Here is an 18,318-nt window from a genome sequence, read left to right on the forward strand (position 1 = left end):
CGACTCTCTTCCATTGCACACATATTTTCTGACGGATTTGCCCCTACTTGCTATAATAATTCTCTCATCCTCCTCATCATAATAGAGATTTTTATTTTTTATTTTTTTTATTTTGTGAGATTATATTATAAAGTCCTGTAACGTAGGTAGGAATACGACGAAGTTAACTAAATAATTTTAAAAATTACAAAATAAAAAAATGAACGGGTGGCGGTCAAATAAGGAGAATTGATTTTGAAATGACGAAATTACCCTTTGACAATGAGCTAATGATGCATTCCATGAGGTTATTTTGGGGAATAACAGATCTCCAGCGCCTAGCTGCACTCGAACTTCAACTGGTTTCGGTTGTCTTATCGAAAAAAAAATTAAAAAATAACAAAAAAAGAATTTGTTTTTAGTTGGCTTCTAGAAGGTTAGTGTGGCAAAGTACATCCAATAAAAACTTGCCACGTATGCAGTGGTTGTGGCAAGGAGCAGGTCACTTTTGCCACCTGAAATACGACGTGTCGACTATTACTTCTGACCCTGAAAGCTAGGTTACTGTAATTACCATATTACCCTCATGTGTCTTCCAATTCCTTATTTATATAGTTTTTTTATTTCTTTAGTCAACATCACATTATGTCTTTAAGTATTTTAGTTTTAAGTAAACTTTGACAACAAGTGACCATCTATGCTTTCAATTATCACTAATAATAAATGTTAATACAATTATGAAGTTTATGTACAAAATATGCTATTATGAAATTTATCTATATTAGTGTGTGATATTTTATTTTACACATATAACTATATTCTATATTATAATGGATGATAAATAACTTACATTTTTTTAAAAAAATGATTGTGATATGTCAGTGAAATAATTGGTCAGATAATATGTATATAATTTTATGGAATGTATTTTTTAATGTTTTTGATTTTATATTGAACAAAAAAAAAATCAAGCTTTTGATTTTTTTTTTATAAAAGATTTTTCTATTGGACGAAGGGTATAATTGTAATAGAAACTAAATCATCTAGATAAAAATGCAATTATGAAATTAAAGAGATAAAGAAAGGGCATTTTGGTAATAACAAAAACATCTGAATTTTGTTTTGGACATTTCCGGAATAAAAAAGGAAAAAAAAAACACTTGTCTGTACATCTCTCTAAAAAAAAAGGTTTGGAGGGAAGTCTCTGCGAAACATGGTTGGACCTCTCTCTCTTTCTCTTTTCTTTCAATCCAAAAAGCATTTCACACGCTTAAATTAAAAATTCCCATTTTCATCGTCTTCTTCCTCGCAAAAACCCTTCTTTATTTCCCATTTTAAATCACTTCTTCTCATCCATTTCAACCCCAACATCGCCCTTCTCCATCTACCTCTCTGTCTTGGACTCTACGCCTCTCAAGGCTTTTCCTTTCTGGGAAATTCCAATTCCTTGCTGGGAATTGTCAATTGGGTTATTGGATCGCTTGGAGTGAATTTGGATCGAAAAAGTTTAGATTTTGATTGATCTTTTTGAGGACGAATTATGGGTAATTGTTGCGTGACCCCAGCTGGAGTTTCTTCTCCACATGAGAAGAAAGGAAAGAAGAAGAAGCAAAACCCGTTTGCTTTAGATTATGGGGCTAACCACCATGTCAATGGAGGGAACAAGCTCTCTGTGTTGGCAGACCCAACTGGACGTGAAATCGAGCTTAGTTATGAACTGGGCCGGGAGCTCGGAAGGGGTGAGTTTGGAATTACGTATCTGTGTACCGACAGGTCTACTGGGGATACTTTTGCTTGTAAGTCTATATCGAAGAAGAAGCTTAGGACACCGGTGGATATTGAGGATGTGAGGAGAGAGGTTGAGATCATGAGACATATGCCTAGACATCCCAATATAGTAACCTTGAAAGACACTTATGAAGACGATAATGCGGTTCATCTGGTTATGGAGCTTTGTGAAGGTGGTGAGCTGTTTGATCGGATTGTGGCCAGGGGTCATTATACTGAGCGTGCTGCTGCAGCTGTTACCAAGACTATTGTGGAAGTTGTTCAGGTGAGAATGTTTTATAATTTTGATGTTGTTAGTTAGATCTGTTTTTTTGAATTTTCAAATTTTTTTTGTTGTTTGATCTTATGTTTGAAGTAGACGAAGCTGTACAGCTTTGTAAAAAAAAAACTATTCTTTTACTGAATTAGTTTCCTGACAAGTGATTGAGAAGATGCCTTTTGTGCAAGTACAGAAGTATTTAATGTGGTGGTTAGTCAAATTGCAATATTAAGTTCAATGAATCGATACTTGTACTATTCTTTCCAGAATGGATTCCACATTCACGAGATTCTTTGGTCAGCAGTCCACTATTTTTTGTTTAGTTATTAGTTATGCGTTTATTATCCTCTTGCTTTTCTAGCCTGTTAAAATTTAATAGTGATTAATTGGCACTGGTCACGGTTTCTTCTATGCATTTGGCTGCTTTATCTTTTCTTCCAGCTGTGTAGTGACTCATGGATCTTTTGGTTTTGCAGGTTTGCCACAAGCATGGTGTGATGCATCGTGATCTAAAACCCGAGAACTTTCTCTTTGGTAACAAGAAGGAAACCGCACCTTTGAAGGCAATTGATTTTGGGTTGTCTGTCTTTTTTAAGCCTGGTAATGTGTTGTCAGAGCTAAATTTTGATTACATCATTGCAGTATGTTTGTCAATAAGTTGCTTCCTTTTGAATACTTGAGCTGAATGTTTGCATTTATGCAGGTGAGAGATTCACTGAGATTGTTGGAAGTCCATACTACATGGCTCCTGAGGTGCTAAAACGGAATTATGGACCAGAGGTTGATGTGTGGAGTGCTGGAGTAATTCTGTACATCTTGCTTTGTGGTGTTCCACCTTTTTGGGCAGGTTGGTTTCGTGTTTCATTTTCTCTTTATGGTAAAAACTCGAGAAACAAATTTAAGAACTGTATCATATGATTTCCCAGTGCACGAAACTTTTGTGCATTGCATGATTGCATCAACATGAAGTTATCATATATGCCCACCTCATGTACTAAGCCATTTATATCTCTTTTCACGAAGATGATAGCCGTATAATTGTACCATTAGTCTCGTGTTCGATTCCATGCGGTGAAGTACAGTTGTCTTCAAGAAATATTTTAATTTTTGGCAGGACATGGGATTGTTGTATTTGTTAGTATTTTTTATGGGAATAGTGAAAACATTTGTTTTGGAGTTGATATTTAGCAAATTTGGAAAGAGTTATTCACTTTCTACTTTGGAATGGATAGGAAGCTTCTGTCTAACATCTAATTCTAAATCTGTTATCTTGGTCTGCAGAAACTGAACAAGGAGTGGCACAAGCGATTATCCGATCTGTTCTGGATTTTAAAAGGGACCCTTGGCCTAAAGTTTCTGACAATGCTAAAGACCTTGTTAAGAAGATGCTTGATCCTGATCCAAGACGCAGGCTTACAGCTCAGGAAGTACTAGGTAATGTTATATCGAGCATTTGAAGAGCTTCTGTAATGAGTGACCACATGAAAATTTACAGAGTAAAATTAGTCTAGCTAACAATAAGGTCCTTTACTTTACCAACTGCAGATCATCCTTGGTTACAAAATGCAAAGAAAGCTCCAAATGTTTCTTTGGGTGAAACTGTGAGGGCAAGGCTCAAGCAATTCTCTGTAATGAACAAGCTCAAGAAAAGAGCACTGAGGGTAATGTTTCGACATATTTATTTTCAATTCAATATATTATTTTTAGCTGGAATATTTTCAAATCTCTTGTTCTGCTTGCTTAAATGAGTCCTCAGTATTGATATTTATTTGATTTTTTCCACCTTTGGAATGTTGAATTTACAGGTAATTGCTGAGCATCTGTCAGTGGAAGAAGTTGCTGGTATAAAGGAAGGATTTAATCTTATGGATACTAGCAGCAGAGGAAGGATTAACATGGATGAACTACGAGCCGGATTGCATAAGCTTGGCCATCAAATTCCAGAAGCAGATGTTCATATTTTAATGGAAGCTGTAAGTATACCAGTCTTTTGGAACCATGCACTTGTTATTCGTTAATTCTGGTACAAATACAATATGATACAGGCATACGCACATCATATACATTTATATGCACTCGTTTATGACTCCTAATGGAACTTTAAAAATACTGATTCAAGCACAATGTGGGATTTATCACTCTTGATAACCGAAGTTCCGAGTTTTTCTTCTATTCTACCTTCTCTCATTCGAATGAAATCTGTTTTTCTGAAAGACGTTCAAACATTGCTGGCTTGAATCATGTTGTGTTAACAGAACTTATGAACATCTACAATCTACATATTATTTTTTTCCCTCTCTTTTCACTTCGGTAGATTGTACCAGCTCACTACTTAACGAGTTGCACTTGCACACATAAATCTAACTAGAATTGGATTTACAGGGTGATGTAGATAAGGATGGATATCTCGACTATGGGGAATTTGTAGCCATATCTGTTCACCTAAGAAAGATGGGCAGTGATGACGAGCACCTTCACAAAGCCTTCGAATTCTTCGACAAAAACCAATCTGGATACATAGAAATTGACGAGCTAAGTCATTGCTTGGCTGATGACATTGAAGAAAACAATGAAGAAGTCGTCGAAGCCATTATGCATGATGTGGACACTGACAAGGTATGATAATACCGCCCTTGTTTTCATTCAAACTAGTTTATTGTTCTTAAGGTTTATTAGAGCATTTACTCAACTCTCTTCCTTGAACTTGTAGGATGGAAGAATAAGTTACGATGAGTTTGCAGCGATGATGAAGTCTGGTACAGATTGGAGAAAAGCATCGAGGCAGTACTCGCGAGAGCGGTTCAATAGTCTAAGTTTGAAACTGATGAAAGATGGATCCTTGGAGTTAAACAATAATGAAACTAGATAGAACTGGAAGAACCAAAGGGGATTTATTTTTTTTTTGAGAAAAGAATCATTTATTTTTTTGGCATTTATTTTCCATGACTCCTCTGTTGCTTTTCTAATTTGAGACATCTTTCTCCTTTTTGTTTTTGAAAAGGGTTGGGGGAATTGATTTAGAATTGATTGCACAGAGTGTTATTGTCTTTAAAGGTTGGATATGTTTCATTTGTTTGTTGTAACTTTGTAAGGGAGTAGTTGGGGAAAGGAGTGGTTTCCAGAGAAAGAAATAGTTGATTGTAAATATATATTAAAAATTGGCAATATTTTTATTAGAATCATTCTCCTACATGATATACACATCATTCAAGTGTATTTTGATTGAGATTATTAAAATTGTATAATCAAATTCTATTTTATAATTATAGTTCTAATTATTTTTTTTTAATATGTAATTGTTTTTTAATTATGGTTATATATTTAAATTTATTGAAGGAAGATTTGTATACAATTACAATGTTTACCAAATAAATAAACATATAACAATCTATTTTACTTTAATTTCAATATATAACTCAAATAATTAAAATATATTAAAAAATAATGCAAACTAAATTGATTAGGTGTCTATTTATTTCGTCACAAAACTAAAATTATTTATTGATTTTCCATGTGGTTACTAACTTCCCTTAAAGGAAAATTTGAGCTCAATATACATCTTTCTTTATTTATTAATGCTCTAATAAAAAAAAAGTTATAGATTATATAGAACACGTAATTTGACATTAAGGATTTAATCATCAACTGAGGTAGAATAATTATATGTACTCAAAAGAAATTTGATATTAAGAGGTTGACAAACGTATTCGCCTTTGAAACTTATTTCAAAACTTGTATGCCATGACTATTGGTAAAGACTTTTCCCTTATATTTTACTTGTAGTGTTATTATCATTTAATATGACTTTTGTCAAATTTTGACCAAAATATATGAAAATATTACTTTATTTTAATGAACAATTCTATACTCAAACTTTGATCAAATCAACCGTACAGTAATGAAATGCAAATTTTAAGATAATTCTTCAGGAAAATCCAACTAGAAAGTGAAATATATATTTAGAATTTGATTAAATACTCTTTGTTGGATATGTTAATTTGCAAATTAAGTAAAGTTGTATCATAGAGAATTGTCAAATAGACTTTAAGTGCTATTATAAAAGTTAAGCTAGTTTTTTTTAGGCTACTTCACATGGTGTATGCATTGAAAGTTTCATGTATTTGAATTTAAAAGTATGGATTCTATGTCTAGACTAATAAGAATATACTGCAATAATTCACCTGCTATTTTTATGGCTAGGTTCAACAAAAATGGAAGTCAGAGTAAATACATTGATATTAAGTATTTAGACATAAAGGAATGAGTTAAAGAACGTTAGCACTAAGTTGGTGAAATCTGACCTTTTGATTCAAGGCATGTAACCTTTAAATTTAAGAATCATGTTGTGAATGTGGAAATTGGTTCCATTATATAACTTTTCATTGTAAATGCAATGATAGTTAATGAAACTTTTATCTATTCAATGTGATGCTTTCTCTTTTTAATGTGCACTTTAATTTTATTTTATGTGTTTAGGACTAAGAATAAACATATGCTTTATTCTTTATGAGATAAGTATATTACAAGAATAAATTTGGAAAAGTAAATACATTACAATATATGAAAAGTAATACTCTTTCATCATTAAAGGACTTGTGATTCATTTGTTTATTTTTCATGAAAAAGAATCGATGAGATTAAGTGTATGGACCAAGTGTAAAGAATGTAAACTAATAATTTGTTTCTTCTACAATTATTTTAATTTATTTTTCTTTAACAAACTATTTAGTGATGATCCAACATTTTGATAATGAGTTATTAAGTACATAACTCATTGATTCATTCAAAATCGTAAAGTTTAGTAATAATGCCAAAATTGAGATGGAAAGCGTGATTGTAAAGGGTTATGTTGGTTCTTAAACTCAACACGAGTTCTAGTGAGATACACAATTTATTCTAAGTGTTGTTAGGAGTTTTGAAGCATGAAACAAAGAGTGAAAAGGGAACTCCACTAATTAATCCCACTAACCCTACTCACTAATACTATTCCTATCCCTGTTTTATTGTTTATCACATTAATAATCTTATACCCACTGAAAAAGACTTAAATGCCCTTTAAATAAAATTAGGTTTATTTTGCAAACATCTCACTCACTGCAGCTACCATTTTGCTCCATCATTTCCCCTATCATTTTCTCTTTAATCCATTTTCTTTATTTCTCCTCACTTACCAAAAGTTGCAACTACACTCCCCTCTACCTCAATCCATTTAGTCGGCACCCACATATCTTCTTCAATGGAAGGAGTTCTTGAAGCATTTGATAATAAGTGAGTGATATTTTTATTTATAGATTATGGGTGTGTGTTATAATAGTTTATAAGTGTTTTTCGAACTATTCTTGCATAAAAAAATTGTGAAAGAATAAATTTTATGTTGAGATGACAAAGTTTCAATTGATTTCTACGATTTAGATTTTTTTTTTGTTCGGACATGGTTCAAACATGATTCACACATAGTTCAACCATGTGTGAACTATGTCCGAACATATATGAACCATGTCCGTACCATTTCGAGCAAGTCCGAACAAGAAAACCTAAAACACAGAAATGAATTGAAACTTCGTTATCTCGACATAAAATTCATTATTTTCGCAAGTATTTCAGCCCAAAAAAAATTGAAAAATACATATAAACTATTATATAACACACTTACTCATTATGAAATCCTTCAAGAACTCTTTCCTTCTTCAACTTTTGGAGATGATTCCTTTTTGTTTCCAAAAGTTGGTGATGAACGTGAGTTTCTGATGCTTGGGTGATGATGATCTCTTTTTCAGTGAGAGTGAGAAAGGTGTTGAATGGTGATCTTGATGGTGATGGTGAAGTCGTGAGGAGCAAAACTAAACAATAGAAATGTGAGATTTGGAGTGTTCAATGTAATGTTAATAAGGGTAATTTGGTCTTTTTCAATAGGTATAGGGTATTAATGTGAGATACGTTAAAAGGGGTTAGGATTAGTAATATGGGTGGTAATAGGGTTATTTCATGGAGTTCCCAAGTGAAAAAGTGAATGGATTGTTTCAGGTCAATGGCTAGAGATTAGCATTTCTTGGGCAATCACAATGACTCAAGGTTGGGATGTTAGGCCATTAGACATAAATACGGTATTTCTAAAATAATTTTTGTAAGAGAATGTTTATATGGTTCAACCTATATAGACTTTAAAGTGCCTAGCTATGTTTGTAAAATAAGCTCTACCAGCTTTGTTTGAAGGACTATGAACTATGAAGTGCCTTGTTGGTTTGTAGGTTCACAAACACCAAATCTAACATATATTGTTATTCATTCACAAAACATATGACACCTTATTAATGTTACTTGTACATGTTTTTTTTTTTTTTTTTTGAGCAAATGTTACTTGTACATGTTGATGATTATCAATACTTGAATCAAAGAAGAAGGTTTTTATCTATCACAATCCAAATATATAGCATATTTGTTAAAGAAGATGGTCAATGCTCGTTCCGCGGCATAAGATAACATAGAGAGATGATAGCAGTTTAGAATGTTTGTGGTATTTCTGTAAAGGCTTAATTTTAGTAGCTTTTTTCTTTGGGAAGTTTACAAAAATGCTTAAGATTTATAAAACCTATCTATTAAAATAACAGAATCTGGAAAAAATTACAAAAATACTGAGGAGTATAATCGTAAATATGAAGTTTTTTTTTTTTGTTAACAAAGGATACAAATTTGTAACAATATTTTTTTTTAACCAAAATTTATAAGTTTGTAACTAAATATTACAATTTTGTAAATAATATTTACAAATTAAATAAAAAAATTGTAACAAACAGTAATAAAACTGTTATAAATTATTATTCGTATTTTTGTAATTTTTATAAAATTTTGTATTTTGACAAAATTGAAATTTACACTACTATATGTAATTTTTAATTTTTCTTTTAGTTTGACCCAATAAGGCCCAGCTAGAGTTCTCCTATTTAAGAACCCTTCTCCTTGTATTTTTTTTTTTTTTTTTTTTGCATTTAATCGATGGAATAGAACTAGCTTTCTCTTTCTAGTTTACCTAGTTAGTTCTTCGTTCTTCTTCTACCAACTAATAAGTGAGAGAGAAACTAGAATAAAAGTAAAAAAAAATTGATTAAAAGGCCATATAAGGTTTCTTGATTATGATAACAAAACCAGAAAACACACACTTTACTTGCACACAATTAAAAGCACTCCCTAGATGTGCTCCATTTTTCTAAATTCATCACCAAAATCTTATTTTTTTTATATTTTACATCTAAATATTTAAATTATACATACAAAAGCTTCTCTATTTTTTCTCTATATCATTAAAATATTATTTTTATTCATTAAAATACTAAAATAGAAAAGAGAAAGAAACAAAATAAAATATAATTAATATATAAAGAGAAAGAAAGAAAAAATAATAAAATAATTTTAACTCAACGAATAGTTAGAGTAATATTATTAATTAAGGTAAAAAATATATAAAATAGCTCAAATTTAGCTCACACATTGGAATGTCATTTTTACTATTCTTCTCTATATTTTAAAAAACTAACTAGTTTAGCTTATTCATTATGAGTACCCTTAGGGCCAATTTAGTTATATTGTTAAAAAAAAAAACAAGTACTTGGTAAATTATAATTTGAGAATATTGTGAAAATAATAATATTATGATGTTGGGTTTATACCTTTTTAAACCATGTGTTTTGACAAATTATTTTTTGGACCCTGTGTTTTGTAAAATGATTCAAATAGGCCCTTAAACCTGATTTTGATTATCAAAAAATTGAGTATAACAGCACAGTTCTTAGGCAGAATGACTGTATTTTTATTCTGAGTTGTTAGTTTGATGAATTATTAGTGATTTTAATTCAAAAAAATTTAATCAAAATCGGATTTAAGGGTCTATTTGAACTAATTTAGAAAACATAGGATCCAAAAAATAATTTATCAAAACGCAAGGTTCAAATAAGTAATGAGACAAAACACAAGGTCTAAAAATGTATAAACCCTATAATGTTTAATATAACTTAATTAATTTAGGGTGTTCTGTTGATAAAATTACTTAAATCATATTAAATATGTAATAAATATAAATTTATATAACAAAATTTTCAACAAAACTAAAATATTTAAGACTTATATATTTTTTATTATTTTTATTTTTATTATTATATTAATTTATTTTAAGTAATTTGTATGATAAATAAGTAAATATATAAAATAATTATAGATTCTTATATAAGCTAAAATCAGTTGAGTCATATGAGTTTTAGATTCTAACTTTCTACCTAGGAATTTTATATTCTAAATATCCTTATTTGAATGGCATAATACATATAATATATTAAAAAATAAATAAATTTGAATACTTAATTTATTTTATATATAATTAAAATATCATTATTTTAATCACATAATACATCTAATATATTAGAAAAATTAATACTTAATTTTCTTATAAAAATTAAAATCCAACTTTGACAAGAATTGTGGGTTTTATCTTAAAACTAACTAGTAATTAGTATAATTGTCTATATTCTTATTAATAATTCAATATTTTTACACTTGTTTGATGTGGGATACCTTACTCCAATATTCTCTTAAGATGGTGGTTATTTTTTGTTCACAAATTTTTTGAACTACCATATCACAAGTGACTTTTTAACTCGTTTATTTTTTTTTAATCTCAAATGTCTTTTTTTATATTATACGGATCTCATACAACTTAGCTTGCTATTTAGATTTCAAGCGTCTTATTACCTTATTTAGATTTCATATGGCTTATATATTTTTTTTAGTTTGGCTCATTATTTAGATTGGTGTATCGAATGAATGACAGCTAGAGATAATAGGAGTATTTCTGTCAATTTCTTGTGTGGTTGTTCTCTAGTAAAGTCTTTTTACCATAAATTAGTGCCTAAAATTGCGAGAAAGGGTGTCATCATATAACATAAAAATTTGAGATTAATGATATATTATACGATGTATATATCATGCATGAAGAGCAATACGTTACATCAATATCAATCATAGAGTCGTATATAATTATACATATATATATATATAATATGTACTATTATTAATGGCCTCAAAAACGAATACAATATCTTTGGAATATAATTAATTGGACGCTACATCCAATTGAATCAAATACAAGTGTCCACGTATCTCAAACCATTGGCATTTTCCTATGTCTTTATCCAATTAAGTCATATACTGGAGTTTGAAAATAGATATCGATCACCAGTTTCAGACAAACCCCTTTTGTAAATAGTTGTATTGAGTGGATCTCTTTATATTAATAGGAATGGTGTAGTTTTATACTTTTAGTACATCCCATATATAGACATATATATACATATGTTAACTTCATTGTAGGCACCACTACAATATTATATCATCATCATTATCATCATCCTCTTGTATGTGTATAATTATCAATTATTGATTCTTATGATTGGGATTTGTAGGGTACAAACAATGTACAGATGGAGTGTATGATTTTTTTTTATTATGACTGTATGAAAATGTATGATTGATCTGTATATATGGCTGATCTTTTATAGTTGGTGAGATTTTTCTTCTCTGCTTCTCTTATTATTTTCATCATTTTTAAGACTTGTATACATTTGTGTGTAGAGGACTTGATGTTGAGTCCACCCATTTACATGCTTTAAAAAATTAAAAATTAAAAAGTATGCATGATTGCATGATTTTGACAATTTGGTGATTTAATATATAAGCAATTTATATTTGTAGTATTTATCGATTACTCTTTCCATAACTTTCTTTAGTTTCGAATGGAATGTATGTCACAAATTTGTGATACACGTTGTCCATGGCTTTTGCTACACGTGTTTTGTTAAAAAAAATATGGTTCATATACAACTCATTTGGAAGAGAGGAAAAAAAATGAAATATCAGAAATGGTAGGTAACTAGTTACTCGATAAAACTTTGTTATTTTATGTTCTGGTTAATAATTATTGAGTACTATAGTTCGGGATATTGTATTAGTATTATTTATAACAAATAGTACTAAAATTATACTTTAGTAAAATACAAGATTAGACAGGATATTGTATTAGTATTATTCAAGCTATACTTTGGGAAAATACAAAATATCAAATAAGTGAAGTCGTTAATAGATTATGTAAAAAAGATCAAAGATTAAAAAAAATAGGAATAATAGAAAATATATATATATAATTTTCTTTATGTTGTTCAATTTAGTAGGAATGAAAGAAAATAAATATAAAGTAAATTACAATTCAGTAATATTATAAAAAAAAATGATTTAAAATAAAAGGTAAATTTGTAATTTTATTGAAAGTTTCATTTTTTTTCAATTTGGGAAAAGTTGTATTTTAATGGGAATCTCCTAATATTTTTCTATCCATTGGTTTTTCTCTCCCAGCCTTTTTTCCTCTCCTTTTTCTCTTATAGCAAACATAGCCTAAATGTTTAGTTTGTTTCTTTTCTTTAAAAAAAAAAACCAATGAATTCATTTGTATTTAAAAAAAAAACAGAAAATATTATGTATATCTCTAGAGGATAAATAGTTGTGGACATAAGTATATAAAATTCTTTTAATTAAAATTAAAATGGATATGAACTGTATGTGTTAAAATACAAGTCCTCAGTATGAACTGTATTCTGTTAGAACTACATGCAAAATATTGTTACAACTATTCTTGCCAGCTCAACATCAAACAGATCAGAAGCTTTTCAAGATCAAGAAAAATACAACCGAAAATATTATTCTACTTTAGCCTATAAATACATGTAATCAAAAGAGAGAAGAGGCTTATCATTTTTGTCTATATACACAGAGAAATTTTTGAGAGCTTTGAGAGTTTTTCCTGTAAAAGAAAAAGAGAGAAGATTATTAGAAGAGTGATAGGGTTTTCTTATTTAAGGGAAAACAGAGAGAAATAAGGGGAAAAAGGAAAGGGAGTACCTGATGATGTTGTAATCATGATCTTGACTGCTTGGCTGTAACAATTTCTCCATTGATTAGTGGATTTGGAGCTCTCAATCTCTGAGGCGAGCTCAAGAGGACGTAGCCCCAAATATTTTTGGTGGTGAACCTCTATAAATCTCTGTTTGTATCTCTCTTCCCTTACTCTTGATATATTTGTTTCTGGTTTGTGAATGAGCTTGAGATTTCTGGGTTTATTTCTGAGTTTATTTATGGGTTTGTGGTTGAATATCTTGGTGTTCTTCTGGGTTAGGGCAGAGAGGGTAAAAGGGTTTTCTCTCAATTTTTCCTTCTCTTTCTTCTCTGCAAAATTCAATCGATTAGGTGAACAAACAAGAATAAAAGTAGCCTAATAAAACAAAGGTTCAGTAAAATAAAGGCAAAGGTCAGTTTTGACCTTGGTGTTATTGATGTGTTTGAGAATTGTGTAGGGTCATATAGGTAAAATCCCTACAGTGGTATCAGAGCCAGGTTCTAGGCTTGCAAGATTCTCTACAACACAGTCTACAACACAGTAACAAAGATCAAGACAAACTCTGGAGGAAATTGAACCCCAAGAAGCCGAGTCTTACAGTGAAGAATTTGAGGATATTCCTCTGTTTGACCAGACAGAAATCTCTAAACCTTTAACTTGTTTTTATTTTGATTCTATTACAATGAGTAATCTAAAGGTTGACATAGATAAATTTGATGGTTCAGGAGACTATCGGATCTGGAGGAGAAAAATAAGATCTTTGTTGGCTCAACAGAAGCTGCTAAGGGTACTAGAAGATCCTATTGAATGGCCAGAGGGTACAACAAAGATACAGCAAGAAGAGTACCTAGAAACAGCTACAGGGATCATTATCTTCAATCTTTCAGATGCAATAATAAGATTGGTAGATAAAGAAGAAACACCAGCTAAAATCTGGAAGAAGTTGGAGGAGCAATTCCAACAAAAATCACTCACAAACAAGATTTTCTTAAAGGAGAGAATCTTTGGATACAAGATGAGTCACTCTAAGACCCTAGAGAAAAAGCTTGATGAATTCTTGAGGATGCATATTGAACTTGCAAACTCAGGGGAAAATGAAGCACTGAGTGATGAAAACCAGGCCATAATCATATTAAACTCTCTGCCAGAATCATATAGAGAAGTCAAGACTGCAATCAAATATGGAAGAACTGAGATTACACTTGAAGAAGTAATCTCAGCCCTCAAATCCAAAGATTTGGAAATGAAAACAGAGAAATTAGGAAACTCTAGTGGAGAAGTAAATCTAAGCAGAGGTAGACCAATTCACAAGAAACCATGGCAAAACAGGGGAAGAAGTCAGAGCAGGGGTCACTACAAAGGTCATCACAGTAATGACAGGAATCGATCTCAGTCAAGAGGCCCTAGTGATCCTAAAGGTTGTTATCATTGTGGCAAACCAGGTCATTTTAAGAGGGATTGCTATTTTTTAAAGAGAAACAAAGGAAAATCCGAAGGACAAGAAAATTCAAACAACTCAGATCATTTTACAACAAAACACAAGTCATATTTTCACAATGCAAGCCTAAGTGATGGCTATGACAGTGGTGAAGTATATGTAGCTGCTGCTACATTTAAGGATGACTGGATTTTAGACTCTGGTTGCACTTTCCATATGACTAACAACAAATATTTTTTGTCTGATTTCAGGGAATCTCAAGGAGGAAAAGTGGTACTAGGAAATGACCAATTTTGCTCCATTGAAGGTTCAGGGACAGCAAGCTTTAAAATGTTTGATGGAGTGATTAGATCACTCACAGGAGTGAGGTATGTCCCTAAACTCTCTAGAAACTTAATTTCACTAAGTGTTCTTGATGATTTGAATATAGAGAGCAAGATTAAGGAAGGGCAAATGAAGTTGTGCAAAGGCTCAATGGTGATTATGAAAGGACAGAAAAAGGAAGGGCTATACTACCTAATTGGAGAACCAATTGTCAAATGCAACAACACAGTGGCTGTTTCACCTGAAGACTCAAAGGCTGTATTATGGCATAGAAGACTTGGACACATAAGTGAAAAAGGACTACAAATTATGAGTGACCAGCAACTACTTGGGAAAGACAGAGTAAGCAAGGTGGATTTCTGTGAATACTGTGTATTGGGAAAGCATCACAGACTGAAGTTTAAAACAGGTATTCACAAAACCAAGTCTATTTTAGAATATATTCATTCTGACTTATGGGGGCCTGAGAAAACTAGTACTCATGGGGGCAGTTCCTATTTCATGTCTATTGTTGATGATTTTTCTAGAAAAGTTTGGGTATTTTTACTGAAACACAAAAATGATGCATTTACCAAATTTAGGGAATGGAAAAACTTAATAGAAAATCTCACAAATAAGAAAATCAAAACATTAAGAACAGATAATGGCCTTGAGTTTTGCAATACTGAGTTTGACACATATTGTAGAGATAATGGCATACAGAGACATAGAACTGTTAGATTGACACCCCCCAACAGAACGGAGTAGCAGAAAGAATGAATAGAACCCTACTAAACAAGACTAGGTGTATGCTAATAAACTCTGGATTAACTCAAGGGTTTTGGGGAGAAGCTGTAATGACAGCAGCTTATTTAATCAACAGATGTCCTTCTAGTGCTACTGAGTTCAAAACCCCTGAAGAAATGTGGACTGGAAAACCCCCAGATCTGTCTAACCTAAGAATATTTGGCTGTGCAGCCTATGCTCACCAAAGTATAGGTAAACTTGAACCTAGGGCCATAAAATGTGTATTCCTAGGATACCCAGAAGGTGTTAAAGGCTATAGACTATGGGATAAGGAAAAGGTTGGTTTTAAAACTTTGATTAGTAGAGATGTAGTGTTTCAAGAAAATATATTTCCTTGTATGTCTATTTCTAACCAAAATGCAGGTACAAAAGGGAATACTAACATTGCAGGAAACACTACTAGTCACAACCCATACATTATTCAGGTGGAACCTATCACTACAGAACCCGATATCAATCAGGTGGAACCTATCCAAACCTATGAAAGTCAAGGCCCAACTCAGATGGAAACAATCACAGTTGAAGCAGAAGATACAAATCAAGTAGACACAAGTGAAACAGACCAAGCTATAGATGAGAATGTGACTGATTATCAACTAGTTCGGGACAGAGAAAGAAGGGTACCTAAGCCATATAAAAAGTACAGTTTTAATATTTGGAATGAAGATCTAGCCTATGCATTCATGAGTGAACTAGAATCTAGAATGACCGAGCCACAATCCTATGAGGAAGCTGTACAAAGCAGGGATTCTAAGCTATGGATTAAAGCAATGGAAGAGGAAATGAACTCTCTAAGAAAAAACAAAACTTGGAGATTGGTGCCTAGACCAAAAGGTAAGAGTACAGTAGCGTGCAAGTGGCTGTATAAGCTAAAGGAGGGACACAGTGAAGGGGAGCCTACAAGGTACAAGGCAAGACTTGTGGCAAAGGGTTTTACACAGAAAAAGGGAGTGGATTTTACTGAAATATTCTCACCGGTTGTAAAATACAAGACTATTAGGATTATGTTGGCTCTATCTACTCAGTTTGACCTAGAAGTGGATCAAATGGATGTCACAACTGCTTTCTTACATGGGGAATTAGATGAAGAGATTTATATGGAGCAACCTAAAGGATTTGTAAAAACAGGGAATTCAGAAATGGTTTGTAAGCTGGAAAAATCCCTATATGGTCTAAAACAGTCACCTAGACAATGGAATAAGAAGTTTAATGCTTTTATGACCAAACAGGGATTCACTAGGAGTAATTTTGACACATGCATGTATTTCAAAGAAACTCAGATTCTAAAAGCTACTTATTTGTTACTCTATGTTGATGATATGCTTCTAATAAGCAAAGACAGAAGTAATATAGACTCTCTCAAGACATTATTAAGGTCAGAGTTTGAAATGAAGGATCTGGGAAAAGCTACTAGGATACTTGGGATAACAATAAGCAGAGACAGAGAAAAAGGGAAGATGAACCTTGGACAGAAGGACTACATACAAAAAATCTTGGATAAATTTTCTATGAACAATGCTAAGATCACTAAGCTACCAATTACCAGCCAACATCAACTGTCTAAAGAACAATGCCCCAAAACAAAGGAAGAAGCAGATTACGTGAATAGAGTCCCTTATTCTAATGCAGTAGGATCCCTAATGTATCTAATGGTGTGTACTAGACCTGATCTATCCTATGCTATGAGCTTACTAAGCAAATACATGTCAAATCCAGGCAAACCTCACTGGGAAGCTATGAAATGGGCACTAAGGTACCTACTGGGAACTATGGATACTGGACTCACGTACAGGAAACAGAACTATGCTCTAAGATTCGAAGGGTACAGCGATGCAGACTATGCAGGGGACAGAGATCAAAGAAGGTCAACTTCAGCATACTATTTTCTTATAGGAGGAAATTGCATAAGCTGGAGGGTTCAGTTACAGCCTGTAGTAGCCCTATCTACTACTGAATCAGAATATATTGCAGTGACAGAGGCAATTAAAGAAGCTGTTTGGATACATGGTCTATTGAAGGAGATTAACCTACAGTGTGGAACACCTACAATCTACACAGACAGTCAAAGTTGCATGCATTTATGTAAGAACCCTGTGTTTCATGATCGAACAAAACATGTAGAGATTAAGTATCATTTCATCAGAGAAAATGTGACTCAAGAACAAGTTCTAATAGAGAAGGTGCCTACAGAAGAGAACCCAGCAGACATGGGAACTAAGATTGTGACCTTACACAAATTCAAGCTCTGTTTGAATTTGCTTGGGGTCGACACTGGAGGATAGCCAGGACAAGGAAAGAGTAAAGACCCTCAGAGATATTTACACTAACAGATTCCTGGTTCATACTGAGAACTTGGGTGGAAATTTGTTAAAATACAAGTCCTCAGTATGAACTGTATTCTGTTAGAACTACATGCAAAATATTGTTACAACTATTCTTGCCAGCTCAACATCAAACAGATCAGAAGCTTTTCAAGATCAAGAAAAATACAACCGAAAATATTATTCTACTTTAGCCTATAAATACATGTAATCAAAAGAGAGAAGAGGCTTATCATTTTTGTCTATATACACAGAGAAATTTTTGAGAGCTTTGAGAGTTTTTCCTGTAAAAGAAAAAGAGAGAAGATTATTAGAAGAGTGATAGGGTTTTCTTATTTAAGGGAAAACAGAGAGAAATAAGGGGAAAAAGGAAAGGGAGTACCTGATGATGTTGTAATCATGATCTTGACTGCTTGGCTGTAACAATTTCTCCATTGATTAGTGGATTTGGAGCTCTCAATCTCTGAGGCGAGCTCAAGAGGACGTAGCC

The 18,318-nt window shown here is 32.0% G+C and overlaps 1 protein-coding gene across 1 annotated transcript; it reads left to right on the forward strand.

Annotated features, from left to right (window-relative positions):
- The first annotated feature begins 1,160 nt into the window (after positions 1–1,160).
- On the forward strand, positions 1,161–5,216 carry LOC133831419 (calcium-dependent protein kinase 32-like). The gene is made up of 8 exons (XM_062261699.1): positions 1,161–2,032; positions 2,503–2,626; positions 2,730–2,873; positions 3,308–3,460; positions 3,572–3,687; positions 3,832–3,999; positions 4,409–4,642; positions 4,737–5,216. Exons 1-8 carry the CDS (start codon positions 1,520–1,522, stop codon positions 4,893–4,895), a joined length of 1,611 nt encoding a protein of 536 aa, XP_062117683.1. The 5' UTR covers positions 1,161–1,519; the 3' UTR covers positions 4,896–5,216.
- The last annotated feature ends 13,102 nt before the right edge of the window (positions 5,217–18,318 follow it).

Source organism: Humulus lupulus, chromosome 4 (genome assembly GCF_963169125.1).
Source record: "Humulus lupulus chromosome 4, drHumLupu1.1, whole genome shotgun sequence".
Taxonomy (NCBI): domain Eukaryota; kingdom Viridiplantae; phylum Streptophyta; class Magnoliopsida; order Rosales; family Cannabaceae; genus Humulus; species Humulus lupulus.

Excerpts from the sequence above, each read along its gene's own strand:
- LOC133831419 (XM_062261699.1), top strand. The coding sequence starts at position 1,520 with ATGGGTAATTGTTGCGTGACCCCAGCTGGAGTTTCTTCTCCACATGAG. Across the intron at positions 2,874-3,307 it reads TGTTCCACCTTTTTGGGCAG|AAACTGAACAAGGAGTGGCA; the intron begins GTTGGTTTCGTG and ends CTTGGTCTGCAG. Across the intron at positions 4,643-4,736 it reads ATGATGTGGACACTGACAAG|GATGGAAGAATAAGTTACGA; the intron begins GTATGATAATAC and ends TTGAACTTGTAG.